Here is a 21886-nt window from a genome sequence, read left to right as displayed (position 1 = left end):
CGCGCACCCCAGCCCACACCCCCACCTGGCCCGCCTCTGTCCCCTGGGACGTCAGGCCTCACTGGGCAGAGGACCAGCCCTCTGCCCACAGCCCGAGCTCAGGCTGACGAACCCACTGGGGACTGCGCAGGAAGCAGGACAGGCGACCAGGCTCAGGGTTTCCTGAGCAGGTGGCAGAGCCCTCATGGAGGGCAAGGCTGGCCTTACAGCCATTCCTCATCTCCAAAGAACACAAATTAGAGGAAACAGGCCTCAATTGCTGCCGGAGAGATTTTAATTAGCTGAGTAAGAGCTCCCTCCCGGCAGTGCCTGGCGTGATGGATGGCCTGGCGAGGAGCCGCCTGGGGGAGAGAGGCTGTCCCCACCCTCCCCTTGAGCGGTCGGGCCATCCATCTTCCTGGTGATCAGGCCAGGCCTGGCTGACCCAGTTCTGGAGGTCAGCCATCTGGTGGGCGAGGGCCCGGGGTCCCGATATCGGTTACTGGGGACACGGTAGCTCCTGACGGCTGGAGTGGGGAAGAGCCTGTTTCCCAAGTCCCACTGCAGAGCAGGTGCCCAGAGCAGCTGTGCCACAGGTAGAGTCCAGGGCTCCTCCCCCCCCCCGACCACGGGGGCCCCAGGGCTGAGCCCCAGGGCCCTGCATTTGACAAGAATCACATCGGGTCGGGGGACTACTGACTCAAGCCGTCCCTCCTTCCAGCTTGGACGGAGACCTGCCCTGTGTGTCCCGTGACCACAGGTAGGTCAGCAAAGAGGTTGCTCGGGTCCTAAAGGCAGAGGAGACTTTCCCGTGTCTCAGAGGGAACAGTGGGCCCCGCACACCCTGCTCTCCGCACCAGGGACCAGGGGCAGGTCTGGACAAAGGCCCCAGGCCCAGCAAATGCACTGCCTCAACCCCTCCAGCCGGGGTCTCTGCAACGTCCCCCACCTGGCCCAGTCCATGGGATGCACTGTCCCCTCCCAAGGACGAAGCTGGGTCACAGCTGACCCCTTGCTCTGCGTGCTGCACCAGCACGCGGGACCTTCACGGTCTCCAGCAGGAACTTGGGACATGACTGTCCACTTCATACAGACGAGGACACTGGGACAGGGCCGTCCCCTGGGTCCTCCCCGGGCGTCTGTGGGGCCCAGTGCCCACTGCATCAGAATACACATGCCCACTGGGCTCTGACTGTGGCTCAAAAGCAAGGCTGCCCAGGTTTGACTCCCACCTCCAGGGGCCGGGTACCCCCGGGGGAACTGGCTTCGCCTCTTGGGGCCTCGGCATCCTCCTCTGGGCCAGGAGACCGGCGTCTAGTGAGCCCCAGGAGCAGGTCTGCAGCATCTAGGGGGTCCGGCAGAGGAGCTCGTGCTGCAGGGCTGTGCAGGGCTCTGGACTCCCACTGACCACTTTCCAGCCCTGTGCTCCTGGTCGCTCGGGACCCTACGCCGCAGGGGTGCGCCGGGTGGGGAGCCCCTCCATGTCATCCCCACTGACCCCTCCGCCACCTCTCCAAAAGGGCAGGAAGGACGTAGACTCACTTAGAGACGAGGGAAAAGGCATCGGAGCAGACAGCAGGGCAGGGCACGAACTTGATGAGGATGTGGCCCAGGGCCGCCGGGAAGTGGGCTCGCGTGACTTTCTCCAGCACCGAGCCGAAGGTGTGGATGTCGGCCGCCTTGCAGGACGGGTCCCCCACGCCCGTGTCCAGGATGCTCCCCCCATGCAGCACCAGCAGGAGGACGTGCGTCTTGCAGGAGCGCTGTGGGCAGCCTTCCTGAGAAGGACACAGGTCGGGATAGACAGGAGGCAGGGACACGCCGTTGCACACACAGCTGTGGCTGGCCTGTCTCAGCTCCCCGCGTGGCGGGGCCTCCTGTGCATTCTGAGGGTGGCACAGGGGCAGCAGGCTGGCCAAGCCCCTGTTATCAGGGCGGGGAGAGTCCCACGAGACCGTTCTTGTTCCCCTGGGAGCCAGCAGCCCAGAGCAGGACAAGCACCTACGCAGGGGCGCACAGCAAGTCCTAGGGTGAGGAAGTCTCCCAACCAGGACTCCTGACTGGCGGCGGCCCAGACACCCCAGAAGCCAGCCCACCTCATTGTCTTCGTGGATCTCGATGCTTCCCTGGGCTGGGAACCTCTGTCTTCTCAGGGAGACTCGATACAGTTCTCCTGCAGGGGAACAGAGGACTCAGCCCATGGGCCTCCCGATGCCAGGGCCTCAGAGTTCCCTGGGGTCTCGCTGGAGGGACAGCGTCCAGATCAACAGGACCAGAAACTTCTGTCCTCCCCAGGCAAGGGAGGCTGGCAGGGGCAGCCTGGGGCCAAGGAAGGCGGTCCCAGGAAGCACGACAGCCGCAACAGCACACGTGTCCTCTGGGGACTCCTGCTTCCAGCTTGGGACGCAAACGGGGGCCGAACACGCCTCTGAAAGCCGGAGCTCTGCTCAGAGTGTTTTTTTAAGCATCTGCCTGAAGCCGTCAGACCAACTGCAAGGCTGTGAATGAGGGGAGCCGGGGGCCGGGGGCAGGCGGAGCCCCAAAGAGGCGTGGCGGCGTCTGGGTCTGGGGAGCTCCCAGGTGTCCTCGCCTCCCACAGCCGCCACTCTTCCTCTGGGGCTTCTAGCAGAGCCTGCGTCCCCTGCCGCTGGGACCCGCAAGCCGCTGCCGCGGACTGAATCTGGCCCGCCACCTGCTCTTGTAAATAAAGTTTTATTGGGGCACAGCTGGAGTCCGTGGCCATTCACAGGGGCCTCAGTGAGTCTTTCGAGCCCACAGGACCTGGAATATTTGCCCTCGGGCCCTGACAGAGAAGTCTGTGCGGTCTGAAGCCTGCATTCCCAAACATCGCTGCATCGGAGTCTGGGGTGGAGGGAGACGCCGCGAGACGTCCAGCCGCCCCCTCACTGCCCACCCGGGGCCGCCTGCCGCGCAGACCTTGCTTCCCCTCCCTTCTCCCCACGGGCAGGATTCCACTTGCTCTGTGTGGCCGCACCACACGGCTAAACGATAAACCCCTCATGTGCCTTCAGTGACGGGGAACTCACCCCCACCCCGAGCCTGCCACACCTGCGAGGATCCACGAGGGGAGGACCCTCCAGGGGCTCTGTGGGCAAGCCCGTGGCAGGGGAGTGGGGAGCCGGAGCCAGGGTCAAAGTCGGGTCTCCCAGCAGCCCCAGGGGGCTCTGCCAAGGGCACCCAACAAGAAGCCCTTCTTGGAAGGCAAGTGCGTTTCTGAACTCCTCGGTCCTCATGGACGCACACCTGGTCTCAGGGTAGCTGCTTTATGAGCTGAGGGCTGCTGCCCAGATGGGCAGGAGCGGGTTTCTCAATGACAGAGGGGCTGGCCCGGAGTGGGTGGTGAGGGAGGCTCGGCCTGCGCTTCCTCCAGCTGCTTCCAGCCACGGGACTGTCCCCATAACGGCCCGTGGATCCCCGACCCTGACCCCAGGACAGGCTCCCACTACAACAGCCAGGGAGCTGGCCTGGTCTTGGCGGAGCACTTACTATGTCCCCGAGCTGTGCCCTCCTCCCCACAATGGCCTTGAGCTTTGGTTCTCTGGGTGTGAGCCCCCTTTTCAAGCAAGAGAACCGAGGCTCACCCCTCCTGGGTCACTGCCCCCGGCCTCACCACAAATCGGGCCATGTGAGCCTGTACACAAGCCCCATATCCAACCGAGGACGATGCCTGGTGGTGCTCTGTCCTCCCCGGGAAGGTGACACCACACTCTCTGTCCACAGGAGAGGAGATGCTCATGCAAACCACAAAGCGGCAGGCTGCCCAGCACGGACCTCCTCCCCACAGCAAAGCAGCCAGTTCCGTGGTGTGTGTGGCCACGGGGCTGGCAGCGGCCCAGAGACCACAACTTCCGAGGCTGGGTGGTAACTGGTTTGGAGCCAGTGCCCCAGTCCAAGTCTTGTGCTCAGTGGCTTGAGAGCAGGGCTCGGTTTTCTCTTCTGGGGCATGGGGATGGCAGCCTTCCGGAGCAGGAGCCCAGCACAAAGGAGCTCAGACATGCACGGGGCTCAGAGTGGGGCTGGCCACATGCTAAGTCTCTGTCCGTGTCAGTCGTGCATTTGGAAGACATGCCAGAGAGGCTCAGGGGTCCCCGAGCCGGGGCCAGAGGCCGGCAGGAGCTGCCTCAGCATGCACAGCCCTGACCCCAAACCCACCAGAGCCCTGAAGGCCCCCCACACCCTCGCTGGACCGGCTGCCGGCCTCCAGTGCGGCTGCAGGTTCATGCACGGTGGCTGCTACGAATTACCATCACGAGCCTATAAATAAGCCACAGGGAAGACACGAGGGTCCTACCGTCTCCCGGGCGCCATGCCCTCCGCGAGCGGGGCTGGTTCCTGAGCTCTCACTGAGCCCACGGGCCCCAGGCTCCCACATTCTCCATCGGCCTGCGGCCAGCCACCTTGGCCCCACGCCACGCTCTGGCAATGAGCTGATGCCGCATCCTGGCCACGGACGACACTGAGGCAGCTCGGGGCTCGGCAGGGACGGGCCTGGCAGGACCCTGGGCGCCCCGCGCCTTCCCCGCCAATGGCAAGAGTCTGGCTTCCTTTCAGTGTGCAAAAGCCAGACAGCTTTGGCTCTGGGGGAGGGAGGAGGGGAGGCCTCGCCTGCAGATCTAGATCCGGCCCCCCCACCCCGAGGGTCAGCTACCAGGCCTGGAGGGGACCCCTGGGGATGTGCGTCTCCAGCCTCAGCAGAGGCCTCTGCAGACACTCAGAAAGGCAGCCTCGAGGCCCCCTAGCATGTGCCTGGCCCACAAGCCTTCTGCTCTCTGAGAAGCAGACAGTCCCTGCAGAGTAACTGAGGACACCAGTTCTGGCCACCAGACCCGGCAGCTTCGCTCCTCCCCGCCTCACTCAGGCTGAGCTCTCTGCCTTCCTACCTGGGCGCGCCAGCGAACTCCTACTATACCGCAAAACCCTGCTCAACCATCCCAGCCTCTGGAAAGCCGTCTCAGGTCTACTTAGGCAGAGATGGTCATCTCACACTGTGCTCAGCTGGCCTGACTCATTGCTGTGAGGTTAGTCAACCATTTCCGCATCAGACTGGGGGTCCCCGAGAGCAGGGAGCATCGAAAGCCAGGTTTTTGTGAAAGTTCACTGCAAAGACCCTGGGGGTCATGCAGCCTGGGAGACCTCTCCGTGCTCATCAGCCCCGGGAGAAGTCCCATCTAGGGAAGAAGCATCTATACTGGGATGCGTATCTCCTGGAAGGCCCCTGGGGGGGCTGGTGTCAGGGAAGCATGGCAAGTTCTCAGCCTGGGCCTCATGGGTCCTCCCCCTCCACAGGCTTCCCCAGAGCCTCTGGTGACAGGAGCGGCGGGCAGGGTCCCGGGAGGCGGGGAGCCCAGGACCTCATGGGTGGGCTGCGTGGTTCTCCCCGAGGCTTTGCTTCTGCCAGGGGACACTATTCAGGCAGGGTCCCTGCGGTGCCCAGTCCCGGGGTGGGGAGAGCCCACGGCTGTTTCTGTGACCGTGTCTTGTGACCGCAGCACCCACCCCCAGCACCCCTGCTGGCCTACCCAGCTCCCCGTGGCTCCCCTGCCAGCTGGAGGGAGAGGCTATATTTGCTTACTCACAACCTTGGAGAGGCACAAATTGTCATCACCCTTCTAATTACCCAAGTGCCACAGTGCTTCTGAGACAGAAGCCAAGGTCAGCGCCCACGCGCTCAGCACACCCGGCAGAGTGTCACCCGGCTCGGCTGAAGGGTCCATGTCCCTCTCTCCTGCAGCCAGCCGCGGGGACCACGAGGGATGGAGGCCCCCAGCCGCGTCCCCGTCAGCATGGTTTTGCTGGACGGGGGAACACCGGGTGATTTTCTCATTTTCCTCACATGAGCCCGGACTTCCTTTAGTGTAAAGCTATTGTGAATGCGAGCGTGTGTCACTTACAAGAAGAACCGTGAACCAGCTGCAAGCCCTGCCCGACCGCACACACACAGCAGAGCGACTGGCCAGCCCTTGGGCGTTGGCGGGCTGGCAAGGGGCCCCGAGGCTATGCAAAGGGAAAGGAAGGCCTGTGGGGCCGACAGTGACCATGAAACATGGCCTCATCAAAATCCTGCATTTGGGTCCCAAAACCAGCTGGACACCACGGCGGCCTCCTGCTCTCCTGGCTGGAGCCCACATGTGCACCCGGAAGCCTGAGGACCTCAACGGCCCTGGGGTCATGTGATATGGGCCTTAGCTGGACAGGGGCGCCCACACAGCCTCGCGGTTGCGAGCTCCAGCACCTTCAGGGCAGAGCGAGGACAGTGCGTTCCTGAAGCTCGGGCCAATCTGGGGGCTCAGGTGCAGCCCAGGAACCAGGCAGGGAAGCTGCGGGACAGGGGCCCCTGCCCGGGAAGATCAGGCTTGAGGGGACCCGGTGGCCTGTAAATGCTTGGGGTCTGCATGTGAGTCACGGAGGGACGGCAGAGCCCGGCCACCGAGGGGGGTGGTTTCTGGAGGGTTCATGGCTGTCCTGGGGGGAACTGAGCTGGCCTGGCCGGAAGGAGGGATTGTAGGAGCAGGTGCTATGAGTGGATGCCAGGCGGGTGGATGCCGGGCAGGCACCCCAGGCATGGTGGGCTAGATGGACCCGAGGTCCCTGCTGTCACAGCCTTGGCCCTTCAAGGTCATGGCCCAGCTCCATCAGCCTGGGTTCATCTGCTAAGGAGGCTCACCCCAGTGGGCTGGTCAGCCCTCCCAGAGGCGCTGGCCCACACGGAGGCCTGACTGCCGCCCCATGGATTGAGCCTGGGGGAGGGAAGGGGGAGCAACCGCCACTGAGCCTGCCGGGCCCTACTGGGGAGCAGGCACAGAGACGCAGGGAAACAGCAGCGTGCCCACCCACGCATGCCCGCACACTAACCCCTGCTGCTTCCAGAGAAAGGACAGGCCACAGCTCCTGTGTGCAGGCACCCACTGGAGGGATCACCACGGAGATCACTCCAGAAGGCCTCCTCCCCCACTCCCAGATCAGCACTGCTGCTCGGCCCAGGGTGTGGGGAGGCAGCCCCTCCCCATCCACGGCTGGTGTCTGCGAAGGGCAGGTTGGCCACGTCCCTGGAGACACTGAGTGTCCCCCTCTCCGCCCTGGGACCGAGCCTCGCACAGAAAGGCACACGCAGGATGCTGGCCATGGCCACGGGGTCATGCTACAAAGACAGCAACGTGTGCCAAGCGCGGCAGGAGCCGGTGAGACGGGCGACGCCACAGGGAGACAGGACCCCTTCCCACGGCCAGCACACCCCCAAACGCATGGGGGGGCGAAGATAATCCCGCTACGTGCTCGCCCGCGAGGAGCAGGGGCAGGACGAGTGCGCGGCAGGCTCCCATCTGTGAGCATTCATGGAGACGATCGTGTGCAGGGAACGTGGCCAGTCGCCGCCACGGCGAGCAGCGCGCCTCACCTGCATCCTTCCAGAGTTCAGACCCTCAGCCGGCACTGCCCATTCAGATGTCAGATTAAAAGTGGGAATTCTCTCAACCCCGTGGAGCAGGCAGACTTCTTCTGGGAGATGCTGGTTTCTATGTTCTCCCTGCTTGGGTTTCCCGGCCTCCGGGGAGGACTGCGGCAGGCTTCCTGGGTTTTGTTTCTAGAAGCTCTTTTGTTCCCAGGAGAAAAGGATTTGAGGAAACAGATTCTCTCTGACTGAAGAGAGATTCTCACCCCCCGCTGAGACAAATGCAGGGTGTGCTCAGGTTGGGGGAGCACTGGGGCCCCGGACCACTGGCTAGGGGCTGCACAGAGGAACAGATGGGACCATCGGGCTGGGGTTCCCACACGTGGGCACCTGCCTGGTTCCATGCCCCCGGGTTTCTCTGAACCTGAGAATGTAGTCCTTTCGCGGACTACACGCTTCAGCTCCGCGCCCACCCAGCCGTCCTCCACGGGAGCCCTGACCAAGTCACGGGCCCCATAAAATCCCAGTGCCACAGTCCCACACCAGCCTCCCCTCTGCACAATCTCCCCTCTGAGCTCAAGCCCTGGGCCATACAATGGTTTTCAAACCTTCTTCCTCTCATCACAGGGGCTTTGCACATTCTGCTCCCCAAGCCCTGTGTCTTCTTCACACGGCTGTGTCCAAATATTTCCTCCCGAAGCCTCCATGGTCCCGCGCCCGGGGGTGTCCGTCCTTGCCGTCCTCCTCCCGGAAGCACCGGGCTCTCTCTTCGGAAACTAGTCCCCGTACTTCAGGTTTTCTGGTTACTTGACCCGGCATCTCCTCCCTCCCTGGCCGGGAGGGCCTTCAAGGCCCGGACAGGGTTTGTTTACGCTCCGTTTCCCCCACGCAGACCGTCCGGGCGCTGGCACCGAGGAGGTGCTCAGGAAATGTTTTTCTAACAAGTGAGTGGACAAATATTTTGTTCCCGCTTTGGAGCCCCGTCAGCGTCGGAAGCTGAGGACGTCCCAGCAAAGCACAGATGTGTGCAGACACACGCGTGTCCTCATGTGGAGGAATGCACAGGCACACTCACACGCACGCCAATATACACACGAGTACCGTGCGGCACACACACAAGAGGAAAACTCCTCAGGCCGCCGTCTGCCACCCCGAGCTCATTAAAGCAGCTAAATATAGCCCGTCTGCAGCTGTGCTCAGCACGCTGCCCACACCAGCCAGGAAAAGACACCAGTTACCAGTGGAGCTGCGGGCAGGGGGCTCCAGGCATGGCAGGGCGGGGGGCTGCGGGCAGGGGGCTCCGGGCACGGTGGGGCTGGGGGATAGCTGCAGGTAGGGTCTCCGGACATGGTGGGCCGGAGATGGGGGGCGGCTGTAGAGACACTGGAGGGGACCCTTGGTGGTGGTCCAGGCATCTGAGCTGCTCCTCTGGCTCCCGGGCCCCAGCAGGGGACATGAGGTCGGGCCCACACGTGGGGCGGTGCTGACCCCCCCACCTTCTTTGTCCCTTTCAGGCCACACAGGCTCCACAGGTGACGAGCCCACGGAGCCGAGCTCAGTCAGGACACGGCCTGCTGCTTGCTTCTGGTGAGGGTGCAAACAGTGACGGGAAATACTGGAGCAGACCCCGCGCGGGGAGGAAGGCCCCAGACGGCAAAGCACAGCACCCGCGTCAGGGACTCAGGATTGGAGCGGGCAGAGCAGCACGGACGACCACCGTCATCTCCTAAAGCCGCAATGCGCCCAGCTCCGTGGACAGCACGGCCCAGCAGGGGACGTGGCACCGCCACGGCCGCCTTCCCCGCAGGCGCTCCAGGCTGCGGTTCTCGCCGACCCAGGGCTGGCGCTGGACCGGCCCCGGCCCCACAACCACGTTGCCGCACGTCCCCGGAGAAGATCCTGAAGGTGCAGACCCGCGGGACAGTCTTCAGCACAGAACGCAGACGGAAACCTACCCCCTCGGTTTGAAAACCGAACACAAGGGACTTCGCCTTCACGTAAACGCATGTTTTTCCGGCCCAGTCCAGAAGTAGCGGACGGGGGGGTCAGCCCCACGGCTCTCCCTCTGAGGCAGGTCGTGTCTCCCTCGCTGGGGGACGTAGCCACACCCTGCCTCCCAGAGCGATGGGAGGTCTGACATCTTGGGGGGCCAGACTGGCCGGGGGAGACGCCCCGTGCAGGGCTGGCTAATTCCCAGAGACAAACGAACCTTCCACCGGCAAACACCTGCTCTCATGGTCCAAACCCCTTCTTCATGCACAAGCCAACCTCTCCTGCCCCAAATGCCCCCAGGATAGACGCAGACACCCCCAGTTTCTCAGTGGCTGCTCCTAAGTATTGCCTCCTTTCCAGTGGAAAACATACCTGGGCTCTTGGCTGAGTGCCCCTGCACTCTGTCCACCCCCGGGGCCATGCACCCCTGCACTCGGTCCAGGGCCATGCACCCCATCGCTCTGTCCAACCCCAGGGTCGTGAGCCCCCACACTCTGTCTGTCCTGGGACAGAACTGAGCACTTCCTTGTGGCCCTTCCTCTTGGGAAACATGAAGGTCCTGGTCCCCTGGGTCTTCACTCAGCCTCCTCTGCAGGCTGAACTCTGGGAGCTCGTCCTGGTGCCGCCCCACTCATGCTGAGCCCCGTGCACTCGGCCTGAGGCTTTGGGGTGCCCCTGGCAGAGGAGTCCAGCCCCTCCCCGGCCCCTGACAGCCTTGTCCACAGCTGCCCCAGGTGCAAAAAACCCCTTCCATGCCGGTCCTGAGCCATGGGAATGCAGACACCTTCCTGCCCCTGAGGAATGGACCAGCCCGGGGGGCAGGAGAGGGCACAGCGTGGGCTTAACCCTCGGAGAAACAACCACAGACCCAAACAGCAGGAGAGAGAAGAAGGGGGTTTGGAGACCCAACTGGCATCTTGACCCTCCCTGACCCCAGCCTCTTGAGAAACCCAACCCCGCCAGCAGCAGACACGGCTCAAGAAGACGTCCTCAGGTCACAGGGTTGACTGCAGACACTCTGCCATGCATCCCTGGGGCAGGCCCTGCAGGAAACCTGGAGAAGCCCCACCGGACAGATGTGCAGGTCCAGGACAACTAGGGGCGGGCTCTGCACTCACAGCCTCTAGGGGGTGGGGGAGGCAGACGGCATGTCCGCGTCTGTGTCACCCGAAGGACCTCATCTCTGAGGCTCCAAGGCTTTGCACCCCATTCCTGTCCTCTCTGACCACAGGCAAATGGCACACAAGGGTTTGCACTGTCCCATCTGCCACGCCGGGCTCAGCCTCCTGGCCCACGAGCCCCCGCGCTGCCCACACATGGGAACTTGGGACTCCAGGCTTGGTCCACGGGGCAGGGAGGGGCCCCAGGCCCAAAGAGGCTGGACCCACCCAGGCGGGAGACAAGCCTCCGGGGGGGTCGGGCTTAACTCACGCTGCTTCTCCTGAAGGGTGCTGGAAGTGCACGGGGCACTCGCGTCTCCTGCGGGGAAAGAGAAGACAAGTGAGCAGACTCCCTAGCACGGTGCTGGGCATTGGGAGGCCACATGGGGCTCCTGCCCACCCCCTCCCAGAGCTGGGGTGGGCAGAGGTCTCTCCCCTTCGTGCACCACAGTCCACAGAGCCGGGGAACGGGAGGCCTGGCTTCTCCTCCCACTGTCCCAGGGCAGCTGCTCACAGGACACTGCCCTCTCTGAGGACAGTTGGCAGTGTGCAGACTGCCACGGGCCCTCTCCTAGCTCCGCACCCACGTCCGCTCCTGCCTCCCCCCTGCATTAGCTCTGGATGCCCTGGGCCACCACAGTGGCCATCCTGGGACCGCCCCCTCCCCAAGTCCTGCCTCAGCCAAGGCACCCCCTTTGCCCCCAGCCAGAGGGACGACCAGCCCTCCCCACCCCCATCCTCACACAGTTGGGGCCCGAGTCCTGTGGGGTCTGCCTCTGAGACTTGGGCCCCACAGTGGAAGGGGCATCTGTGCTGTCCACTGCTGTCCCCGTGCCTGGCACGCTGCTTCTCAGCCGCACATGCCCCTACGGGCGGACTCCACTGAGTTCCGTGGACGACAGAACTCACCCCCCGACCCCAGAAAAGCCGCTCTCCGCAGTCCTGGAAGTCAGATGAACCCCTCGCGGCCAGTGGGCTCTGGAACGCATCGCAGACGACAGCCACGCACAAGATACACTTTCGTTCACACATAAACGATCCCCAGCCAAGTAAGGACACCCACAAACATCCCCCCCAAAGCCCCGTGAAGAGTGTTCTGCGGAGGGGACAGCCCACGGCCGACTTGAGAAGGACTGTGCTGGAGGGAAGATGCATACCCCACCGTCGTACTCATGGCCACAACCAACATCGCAAGGGTTGAAGCTCTCTGTGCATTTTCAATGACTTCCTTCAAATCATACGCCCTCAGGAGGGGAAGCCCCGGTCCACAGGCAGGGAGGGGTGGGCCCCCACCTGCACGCCCCATGGGGCACACTGCCGTCGTCCCCTGAGCTCTCTGCCTCCCGACACTAGACTCACACCAGGACACACGCTCTGCCCAGACCGCTCACGGCTCATGGGCCCACAGTGGCTCCCCTTCCTCGCGGTCTGAGCCTGGCAAGCCAGCCTCTCTGGAAAGCAGCCCCTGGGCACCTGCTGCGCCCTCTCCAACCCCGATGCCCTCCACCGCGGGATGCTGTCTCTGAGTCGGTCTCGCCGTCTCAGGCCTCACTCCTTTCCTACACACGTAAGAGTGTGGCTCCCTGGTCAAGCTGTCCACGGCTGTCTGATTCCTACGGCAATGGTGAGCTCACGTTCCCCAGACGACGACAATTGTGGGAAGGAGGACCTCCATGCATGGCTGAGGCATTTACCCTTCACTCCTCAGATAATGGAAATCCCCGTGCCGGTCTCCCTGCAGGAGGAAGTCCTGGGTTTACAGCACAGTAGAGCTGAATGCAGATGGTAAACTCACAACAGGACCCAGCTTTTTCTCCCGCCCCAAAATGACACCAAATATTTTCCTAGGAATTGGTCTTTAGTGGTACTATAAAATAAGAAGGGGGTGTCCTTGGCAGAGAGGACACTGTATGGCACCCCTGGGAGGTGGAGAGCAGAGGGAACAGGTCAGGGGAGGCAGGGCTGGCAATGGCATGTGCAGAGCCTGTGCACAAAGAAAAGGTGGGGACCATGTTCAGAAGTACTAAGAGTTTGAAGATGGCAACAGCAGAGCATAAAATCAAGTGAGAGACCCTCAGCGTGGAGCTTTGTAGGACCGCCAAGGTCACACAGCCATACTGCCAGTGAGGAGAGGGGAAGCCATAATTTGCATCCTGCAGAGGAAGGAAGGCTGTGGCCAAAGGAGGGGCAGCTCGGGGGAAAGCAGTCTCCTCGATGGAAAACCCAGGAGCAAAAGAAGCTTTTCCAACCACGTGGGCCTCCTCCCAACACCTGCCTGTATTGACCGAGCAGAGGCATCTGCTCTCAGGTGTGGGAAGGGCTGAGTGTCTGAGAACAGGACACCCTGGGAAGCTAAAAATACCAAGAAGAATAAACCAGAAGCTCATGTCATCCAGCAGCATGTGCTACCCTCCCCGAATAATCAGAGCACAGCTGTTTGCAATAAACAGACACATCCCGGCAGCCAGTGACAGGCTGGGGGGGGGGTCCGACTACGGAGTCGGGTACACAGTGTCACCCAGTATCACAGGAAGACCTAAAGCATGGAAGCAAGATGCCAAACTCAGTGACAGAGGGAGGTGAGCCCAGGAAAATGGATCTGCAGACCCCTTAGCCAGTCAGCTGGACCTCAGAGTCGAGCCATCACCACCAGGACCTAAAGGGCACTTAAAACACAGATTCAGTGAGTCTGGAAGGGAGCTCCAAAATTCACATCTCTGACAGGTGTCCAAGTGATGCTGATGCTACGGGTCCAGGGAACACTCTTTGAGAACCATATTATTAGACACAGGACATAAGCCAGAGTTTGGGAGGAATCATGGGGTAAATAAAACAGCTCTCTGGGAAAGGGAAGACAGAGAAGGTGGTTGGGACAACTGGGCAGTGCCTGCCTCCCTCCTGACAATAAGAATGTTGCCTGATGACATTCAGTTTGTCCCTAAAACAAGACTGTAAGCAGCCCCTTAAGTGAGAGCTCACAGACTGTTAGTATAAATTATTCAGAAAGACATATGCAGTCTCTGAACATAAAAGATAGAAACACGGCAAGGACCAAGTGAGAAACAGGGCTCAGGGACACAGGCTGTTCCCTACATGAAAGTCAGTCACAGCAACAGAAAGCAGGACGAAACCCACAGGATCATCTCAATAGAGGCAGAAGGAGCACTTGGCAAAACACAACACCCTTTCATGAGAAAAATCCCTGATATAACCCAGAATAGAAGGGAACTGCCTCGACCAAGCAAATGACAACTACAGGAAAAGCCCAGCTAACATTATATTTAACAGCAGAAGACTGAAAACTCCACCGATGATCGGGAACAAGACAAGATGCCAGCTCCCACCATTGCTATTCAGTATTACACTGGGGAATTTAGCCAGAGAATTCAGGCAAGAAAGGGAAATAAAATGCATCCAGGCTGGAAAGGAAGAAGTAAAACTACCTGTTTGGAGATGACATGATCTTGCGTATAGAACATCCTAAGGAATCCTTACCCCAAAATAAACCTAATAAATGATTTCAGCAAAGTTGCAGGATAGGATACAAGATTATATACAAAAATCAATTGCATTTCTATATACTTGCAAATAATCCATGAATGAAATGAAGAAAATAATCCAGTTACAATAGCACCAAAAAGAATAGAATACTTTGGAGTAAATTTAGCAAAACAAGTGTAAAACTTGTACCCTGAAAATTACAAAATGTCACTGAAAGAAATTAAAGAAGACCTAAATGAACAGAAAGACATCCCATGTTCATGGATTGGAAGACTGAAATTGTTGAAATGGTGATACACCCCAAATCGATCTACAGATTCAGCACAACCCCTATTAAAATCCCAGCTGGGTTTTTTGCAGAAATTGAGAATCCAATTCTAAAATTCACAAGGAAATACAAGGAATACAGAATAGCAAAAAAAAAAAAAAAAAAAAAAAAAAAAAAAAAAAAAAAAAAAAAACTTGCAAACAGAGCAAACCACATGGATCCTGATTTCAAACTAACTACAAGGGCACAGTTATCAAGATGATGTGGTGCAGGCCTAAGGATACACACATATCATTGGAATAGAATTGAGAGCCCAAATGTAAATCCCTATGTTTCTCATCAACTGACTTTTGACAAGGATGCCAAGACAATTCAATAATTGTCTTTCCAATAAATGGTTCCAGTACCACTGGTAACCCACCAGCAAAACAATGAAGTTGAACCCCTACCTCACACTCTATATAAAAATGAACTCAAAGTGAATCAGACCTAAATGGAAGAGCTAAAACTATAAGACTCTTAAGGGTAAATCTTCATGACTTTGTATTAGTTGATGGTTTCTTAGATATGGCCTTGAACACAGAAATAATAAAAGTGAAAGTACATAAAATGGGTTTCATCTGACTGTTAAAAATTTGCACTCTGAAGGGTATTATCAAGAAAGTGAAAAGACAGCCACAGCATGGAAGAAAGTATCTGTAAATCATATAACTGATAAGGGTCTAGTATCCACAATATATAAAGAACACTTATAACTCAACAAGAGAAAAACAATCTGATTTTAAATGGGCAAAGGATTTGAACAGACTTTCTTCAAAGAAGATAAACAATAACCAAAAAGCACATAAACATATGTTTATCATCATCGATCATTAGGGAAATGCAAACCCAATCCATAATCATATGCCATGTCGTACCCACTGGTGAAGCTATAATCGAACAACAAAGAGAAGTGCTGAAAAGAATGTGGATTGTCTGAACTCTGGTACAACACTGGTAGGAAGGGAACATGGGGCAGCCTAGCACTCCCAGTCCTGGGAGTGTCCCCACAAAAACCCGTACTTGAATACTTACAGTAGAATTACTTATAACAGTAAAAAAAAAGGAAACCACCCAAATGTCCACCAGTTGATGAATGGATGAACCATATGTGGGACTATCATTCAGCCATAAAATGGAATGATGTTCTGGTTCATGCCACAGCAGGGCTGAGTCTCAGAATCACGATGTCAAGGCAGACAGCAAATTCAAAAGGCCACATACTGTTGGAGTCTATGCATACAAAATCCCAGGGTTTTGAGGAGAGAAAAATGGGGAGTGGCTGCTGGTAGGTATGGAATTTCTTCTTGGGCCGATGAGATGTTCAGGAACTAGGTAGTGGTGGCTACTCAGGGTCATGAACGTACAAACTGTACAGAAAGCACTGAATTGTACACTTTATGAGGGTGGGTTATATGGTATGCGAATTGTGTCTCAGTTTGTAAAAGAACTCGGCAGGACCTACCTTCCTTGGACAATGTTAATGGCAGCACTGTGCTTCCTGAGATCACTGGACTCAAGCTCGCTCCCGTTCCATGTCATAATCTCGCTGAGGGATCTTTGGTTAATTAGCCCACACTGAAGTGCATGTGGTCTATTTCCATCCACTTCTAACCCACCAGGGGACTCTGACATGTCAAAGAACAGGAAGAAAGAGACCTTGCAGAGCACAGAATGAGTCTGTGGCACCCACAGATAAATACCAGATTGTTACGGAAAAAAACCACAGTGCACGAAAATGAAAAGATGATTGTTTAAAAAGAAAGAAAGAAAGAAAGAAAGAAAAAGCAAAAAGAAAAAAAAAACCCAAAACAAAAATACCCTAGAAGAGCTGAGCAGAGGAAGGGCGATGGCTAGAGAAGACAGAACTGGGGAGCTACCGATGGGGTTGGAGCGAGGAACATTTCCAGAGCCCAGCAAGGACCAAGAAATAGGAACAGGAAGGGCAAGGGGAGACCCAGGTCTGGAATGTCTCTAAGGTAAGTGTGGAAGGGGAAACAGAGAAAGAAACCCCTGAAAAATAATAAAAAGGAAACACGCGTGTGTGCGTGTGTGTACATCAATATGCACAGATGTATACAAAGTAACATATACAACGTGCCATATAGTAACTTAAACAAGTGCCGAATAGATACCCGATACATTGTACTCCGTGTTGCGTGTTTTGTGTGTACAAAGTGCCTGTCATGTCCCATTACTGCACATACGTACCTAGTATACACTGTACGTGTTGTGCATCATATGTTGTACATGTATGTGCACGTGTGTACGTGGTTATGTCACACCTCACAGGCCGTCAGGAACACGGGGAACGTGAAACGGCCTCAGGCATCCAGGCAGAGCTAACACGCAGGCAGCTAGCCCACAGCTGAGTCTGTAGCCCAGAGAAGAAGTCGCAGCTGGAGATGGACATGGGGTCACCATGGAGGGCGGCGGCAACCACCCAGGCCAGTCTCCGGAGCAGACTTCTCCTGACGCGTCGGGGGCTTCTGCTGCCCAGAGTCATGCCCGGGCCTCCCTCCCAAGGCCCCGCGCTCAGTGCCCTCCTGCACGGGTGACTGTCGCCGGGACCCCCGCTCCTCCTTGGCTCCAGGGGGCTGTACCCTCACTGAGCACAGGAGCGGCCTGTGTCGTGGCGGATGGATGGGCGGCCAATGAGATGAATGCGTGTGTTCTGCTCTGTGAACGAGTCACACCCTGAGTCCCCAGGGGCTGCAGACACAGTGGTTTCCCCTCCTCACCCTTCCCTGCCCGCCCTGTTCCCCCCACCCACGGGGAGGAAATAGTATCAGCATCGTGGTTCTGACCCAGTGCAGCCCGTCAGGTACTTGCCGGAATGTACTGGTCCCTGAAGCGGATGACCTGGTATAGAACGCACTTGGCAAGTCCTGACTCACTTAAGCTCCCCCAACACCGGCACTAGCCCTGCTCTGCCCACAAAGAAAGGGAGGTGCCAAAGGTACCCAGAGTTTGCCTGCCTGCAGAGCCAAGTTCATGCCCAGACCACGGAGAGCGCCTGAGGCTCTCCCTCCCTTGCCCTCCCAGCACCCCCAGCCCTGGCTGCTGGTCCTGCCCCTCCCAGCTTGCACAGGCGGAGTCAAGGGGGAGGGGATGGCCAGATGGGCCGTGAGTGCAAGGCTGGGCTTGTCTTATAATGACTGAGCACTGTCCCGGGAAGCAGCTGGAACCTGGGACCCCTTCTGGGCCCCTCCAGGCTTCGTGGTGAAGGCAAGGGCAGGCCAAGGGTCCTTCTGCAAACGCATGGCTGTGACAACTGGAGCATTGCCTCTGGACAGGCCCTGGGGACCAAACTGGAGCCTGCCCTTCCTGGGAACGGCCCAGTAGCCCAGGCCGTTTCTTTAAGACCTGACTACTCTGCAGAGGCCCCAAAGCCCACCTCCATCCAGCTGGCAATGAGGATACAAGGGAGAGGGATTGAGCGTGGTGCCGCACCAGCTCCCAGGACCTCGGGCAAAACACATCGTCTGTAAGCCTGGGGTTCGCCATCTGTAGGATGAACACCCATCCGTCCCTGTGCGTCCATCTCACAGCACAGCTTTGGCACAGTGAGTGCCCCAAGCCCAGGGCACAGGGGATGGGCTCGAGGGAAGTGGCTCCAGGCAAGACACCAGCACTGAGCCAGCTGCCACCAAGACGGCCGTCCTCTCGGGCTGGGCCGGGACCATCTCACAGGACACCTCCAGAGGGGACAGCCTGGCCCAGCCCGTGTGTGTGAGGAATGACAGGGCCGGGAAATGAGGAAGAGGTGCCCTCTGGGCCGGGGGAGGGGGGACAGGAAGGACTAGCCTGGGGGCAACACGCCCAGAGGCCAGCCCCCTTGACCCCGGGTGGTTCTAGATCTGGCCCTGCTTCCTGAGTGGCCTTCATCCAACCCAGGCTCTGATGACGCGGCCTTCCCACTAAGCGACCTGCTCCACCCGCCCCTCGAAGCCTGGCTCCGTAGCTCCGTCCTCGGGAACCTTCCCTGCCCCCTCTCTCCCCAGTGCCCAGCGATCCTCTGCCCAAGCTTGAACCCTTACATCTTGTCTTGTCCTGTATCACCATCCCAAGCGGTGGCCCCAGGTGGGCCCCAGGGTTCCGTCTGCCAAGTGCTTGTATGCAGTAGGTGCTCAGCAAACTCTCAGGGATGTGAAACGGCCAAATGGGCAGGACGCCTAGGAGGACGGGCTGCTCTGCTGATGGGCGCCTCCGTGAAAAGCCCCGTGGGCCAACCCAGCCGCACACTCCTTCCTCAACTACTTGGCCCGCAGCAGGTGCGGCCCGCCCTGCTCCCCTTCCGGGTCCTTCCCAGAGGCTCTCCACCCGCCTCCCTGGCTTCACCTGTTCTGCCGACCCCGGAGATCGGAGATCGCCCCCGCCCCTGCCCTCAGGAACGCATGCCCCCGGGGGAGGTCATCCCAAGGACAAGGGAAGCTCGGCCGCCCGGCACAGAAAGCCCCGCACGAGAGCCCACGGGGGCTCCCACAGGCCACAGCATTTGGGGAGGTGCCCAGAGAGACCCGAGCTCTCGTCGCTGTCACCCACGCCCTGGCCCCTGCGGCACGCGCGTGCACACACCCCGGCCCCAGAAGCAGAGGCTCACCCGGACGCTCGTCCAGCTTCCCCATGGTCTCCATCTGCTCCGCCAGGTCATTGGAGTTCCACTGGCTCATCCCGATGAGGAGGGCACTCTTCCCTTCGGCCACCTCCTCTGTGGGCAGAAGCAGAGGCGGGCGTGAGCACGCGGGCTGCGTCCAGGTGACCTACCTGTGGACGCAGACTTCCGCTACCAGAGGGGTCTGCGCTCGTGGACAGCTACGACACTTCCTGGAAGCTCCCGCCATGGGCAGGCATGGCTGCTGCACCCTATGGGGCCCCCACAGGCTGCGGCAAAGAAAGGGACGAGGGGACGGTCATGAGGGAGGCTGAAAGCCCCATCTGTGTCTCCGCTCCCTGCCACCAAGAGCGGTATTTCCTGAAAGGAAACGTGTTTGCAAGGAAGAGGAAAGCCATGCCCTTTGCTCAGTTTTTCCTTGGGTAGGTTATTGGCTTCTCCGAGCCTCGGTTTTTACATCAGAAAAATGGGTGCGGCAAGTCCCCCCAACACACAGACCTGCCGTGAGGGTTCAAGGAGGCAATGGGGCAAAGGTCTCAGGGCATGGGGTGCTGGTCGATAAAGACAGTACAGTCTCGCGTGAGAGGTGCTGCCGCCGGCACTTGGGTTTGAGGGGGGCAGGACCAGCTCCGGTGTACCTGGGAGGGCAGGAGACATCCGAGCAGGCCTTGATCTGTAATGACCCCTTGGCTTTCATGTCACACTTGTGAACCCAGTAATGCCTCCGTCCTCTCCGACGTCCCCCTCAACCCCGTCTCTATCCCCGCTCTTCCCCAGAAGGGCTCAGAGACAACACCGAAGGAGTCAGTGGGGCCACGTTCCCCAACCACACTGAGCGCCGGTCCCCGGGCCCCATGTTAGCTGCACACCCGTCTGGTGCAGCCCCCCATCCCAGAGCAGGGCACGTCCTCCAGACCGATCCCACAGGCGTCCGCAAGCCCGGCTGTGAAAGGGACGAGCCTTCCTGCCAAGGGCGCCGCACCCCTTCTCACAGGGTTAGCGGGTCCCTGAGGAGAATCCAATGGGTCAGGACAACCCGGAGCAGGAGACAGGAGCCAGATAGCGCGGGGGAGCTGTCCATGGTCCTGACCGCGCCGGCGCTCCCCGACCCCACCTGCAGCCAGGACACCTGCTCCTGCCTCCAGAGTCCACCTGGAGGGATTCACCCATGTCACCGGGTGCCGGCTCCGCACGGAGATGGTCACACGCACTTCACGACATCCCCTTACTCTGCCCTCATGACACATCAAGAAAGGTAATGATCGGCACCATTTCCATTTTATAGACGAGGAAAGCTTCGCACAGAGCAATTCAGGACCTTGCCGGAGGCCACCAGCCAGAACCGGGATTTGAACCCAGATGCACCGTTCTGAGAGCCCTCCGATCCCGACAGCCTGGCCTGGACACCCTGAGTCATCTGCCCAGCCCCCCAGCCAGGCGCCACACGTACACCCTGACCGCTCCCCACAGGCGGCCTGCTCCCCGCTGGCACACCTCTACGCTGGCATGCAGCGCTGTATTCTGGGCACACCCCGGCCGGATTCCAGTCCACACTCTGCCCCACGTGTCCTCCAGCTGTTCCTGTCCTCGTGTCTCTTCTGCTGGGCTCTGGTTTGACAGCCCTTCCCAGCAAGCCGTCCGGAGGACAGGAGAGGATGTCCTGCACCTGCGAAGCTCCAGGGGCACACGTGTGGTCAGAAGATGTCAGGGAGTACAACCCTTGGGGAAGCAGGACCGCCAAGGGCTTAAAAGCTGAGCTCTGGGGTTCGACAGGCTCTCTTCAACCTTGGGTGCACCATCTGTGGGCTCTCGGACCTTGAATGGTAACGTGTGTTTACGAACCTCAGTATTTCTCACTATGAAACCACATCGTGGCATCAGGGGTTGCCCTGAGGTTAGATGAGGTCAGGAAGGCAAGGTGTCCATGGGCATGACGACCACAGGACAGAACCGCCCATGAAGATGACAGCACAGAGCCCCATGGGGTGTGTGTGTTTGAGGTGGTCAGCGTCCCGGGGACCCCCAGGGCTCAGCAGAGCCCCCTCCTCTCCTGGCCCACAGCCCCTTGGTCTCTTTCCAAGAAGTGCAGCATCCTCACAGACTTGCGCCACGTCCCTGCGCTTGTGGTTGGCCATTCTCACCCATACCCCCCAGCCCCCCACTCCTCTCAGGCTGCGGCAGTCCCTGCCACACCGTCCCACACCACCAGGGCAGGCCTCGCTCTGGCCACATGCTCGAGCTCCTGCTGCCCGGCTCTCTGGGCTCAGGACCTCCCTATCCCCACTGGGCTCTTACTGTTCTTCCTCTCCCACTGGATCTCTCTCAACACCCTGGTTCGGTCCTGGGGAGCCACCCACCCCCACTCTTTCAGGAACCTTCCGCAGCTTCTCGCACTCGCTGACCCCAGCCGCCCTCGCCCACACTCTCCCCTCCCTGGGTCTCCCCTCTGCCCGCTCTCAGCTCTCAGCCTGGGGGGTTCACTCTAGCAACAGTGGGCTCTTCCCAGAGAGGACACGCACACGCACGCACACGCACACCCAGAGCCCATGGCCGCTCTGTCCGCTCCATGTCCCTTCGCTGCGGTAAGTGCCTCTCGGCAGGGCGCACGGAGGCCACGAAGCGCTGGCTAGACGCGTGCTCTGGTTACCGATTCTGCATTTTGGCTGGAGGCTGCGCCCCGCATGCTGACCGTCACCCCAAGAGACTCTGGGGGAAGGTTTTTGCACCGACCTCTCCCCCATGGAGCTCCCGTCCCTGCCCAGCCCAGACCCTGGACGGACTCGGACCCTGAAGCGAGCTGGGTCCTTGCCTTTTACTCACGGCCTCTGTGTCCTCCCACCCCGGGCCACAGGATCTCAGAGCAGCGAGACTCCTTGTTCCGCACAGGGAGGATCCACCTCAAGCCCACTGAGCTGAGGGCGTGT

General features: G+C 59.4%; 1 protein-coding gene across 1 annotated transcript in view; it reads right to left on the bottom strand.

Moving 5' to 3' along the window:
* PITPNM3 (PITPNM family member 3) overlaps positions 1-21886 on the bottom strand; it is a 58498-nt gene that overhangs the window by 20855 nt on the left and 15757 nt on the right. Inside the window, exons 3-6 of the mRNA XM_045083172.1 lie at positions 18951-19058; positions 10811-10858; positions 2076-2152; positions 1522-1757 (exon numbers count right to left, since the gene is read on the bottom strand). Coding sequence (XP_044939107.1) covers positions 1522-1757; positions 2076-2152; positions 10811-10858; positions 18951-19058 — 469 coding nt within the window. The remainder of the gene's footprint in view (positions 1-1521; positions 1758-2075; positions 2153-10810; positions 10859-18950; positions 19059-21886) is intronic.

Source organism: Mustela putorius, unplaced genomic scaffold (assembly GCF_011764305.1).
Source record: "Mustela putorius furo isolate JIRA1106 unplaced genomic scaffold, ASM1176430v1.1 tig00000695_pilon_pilon_pilon, whole genome shotgun sequence".
NCBI classification, from domain to species: Eukaryota; Metazoa; Chordata; class Mammalia; order Carnivora; family Mustelidae; genus Mustela; species Mustela putorius.
Note: the sequence above shows the minus strand (reverse complement) of the source record. Positions and strands in the feature narration are given on the sequence as shown.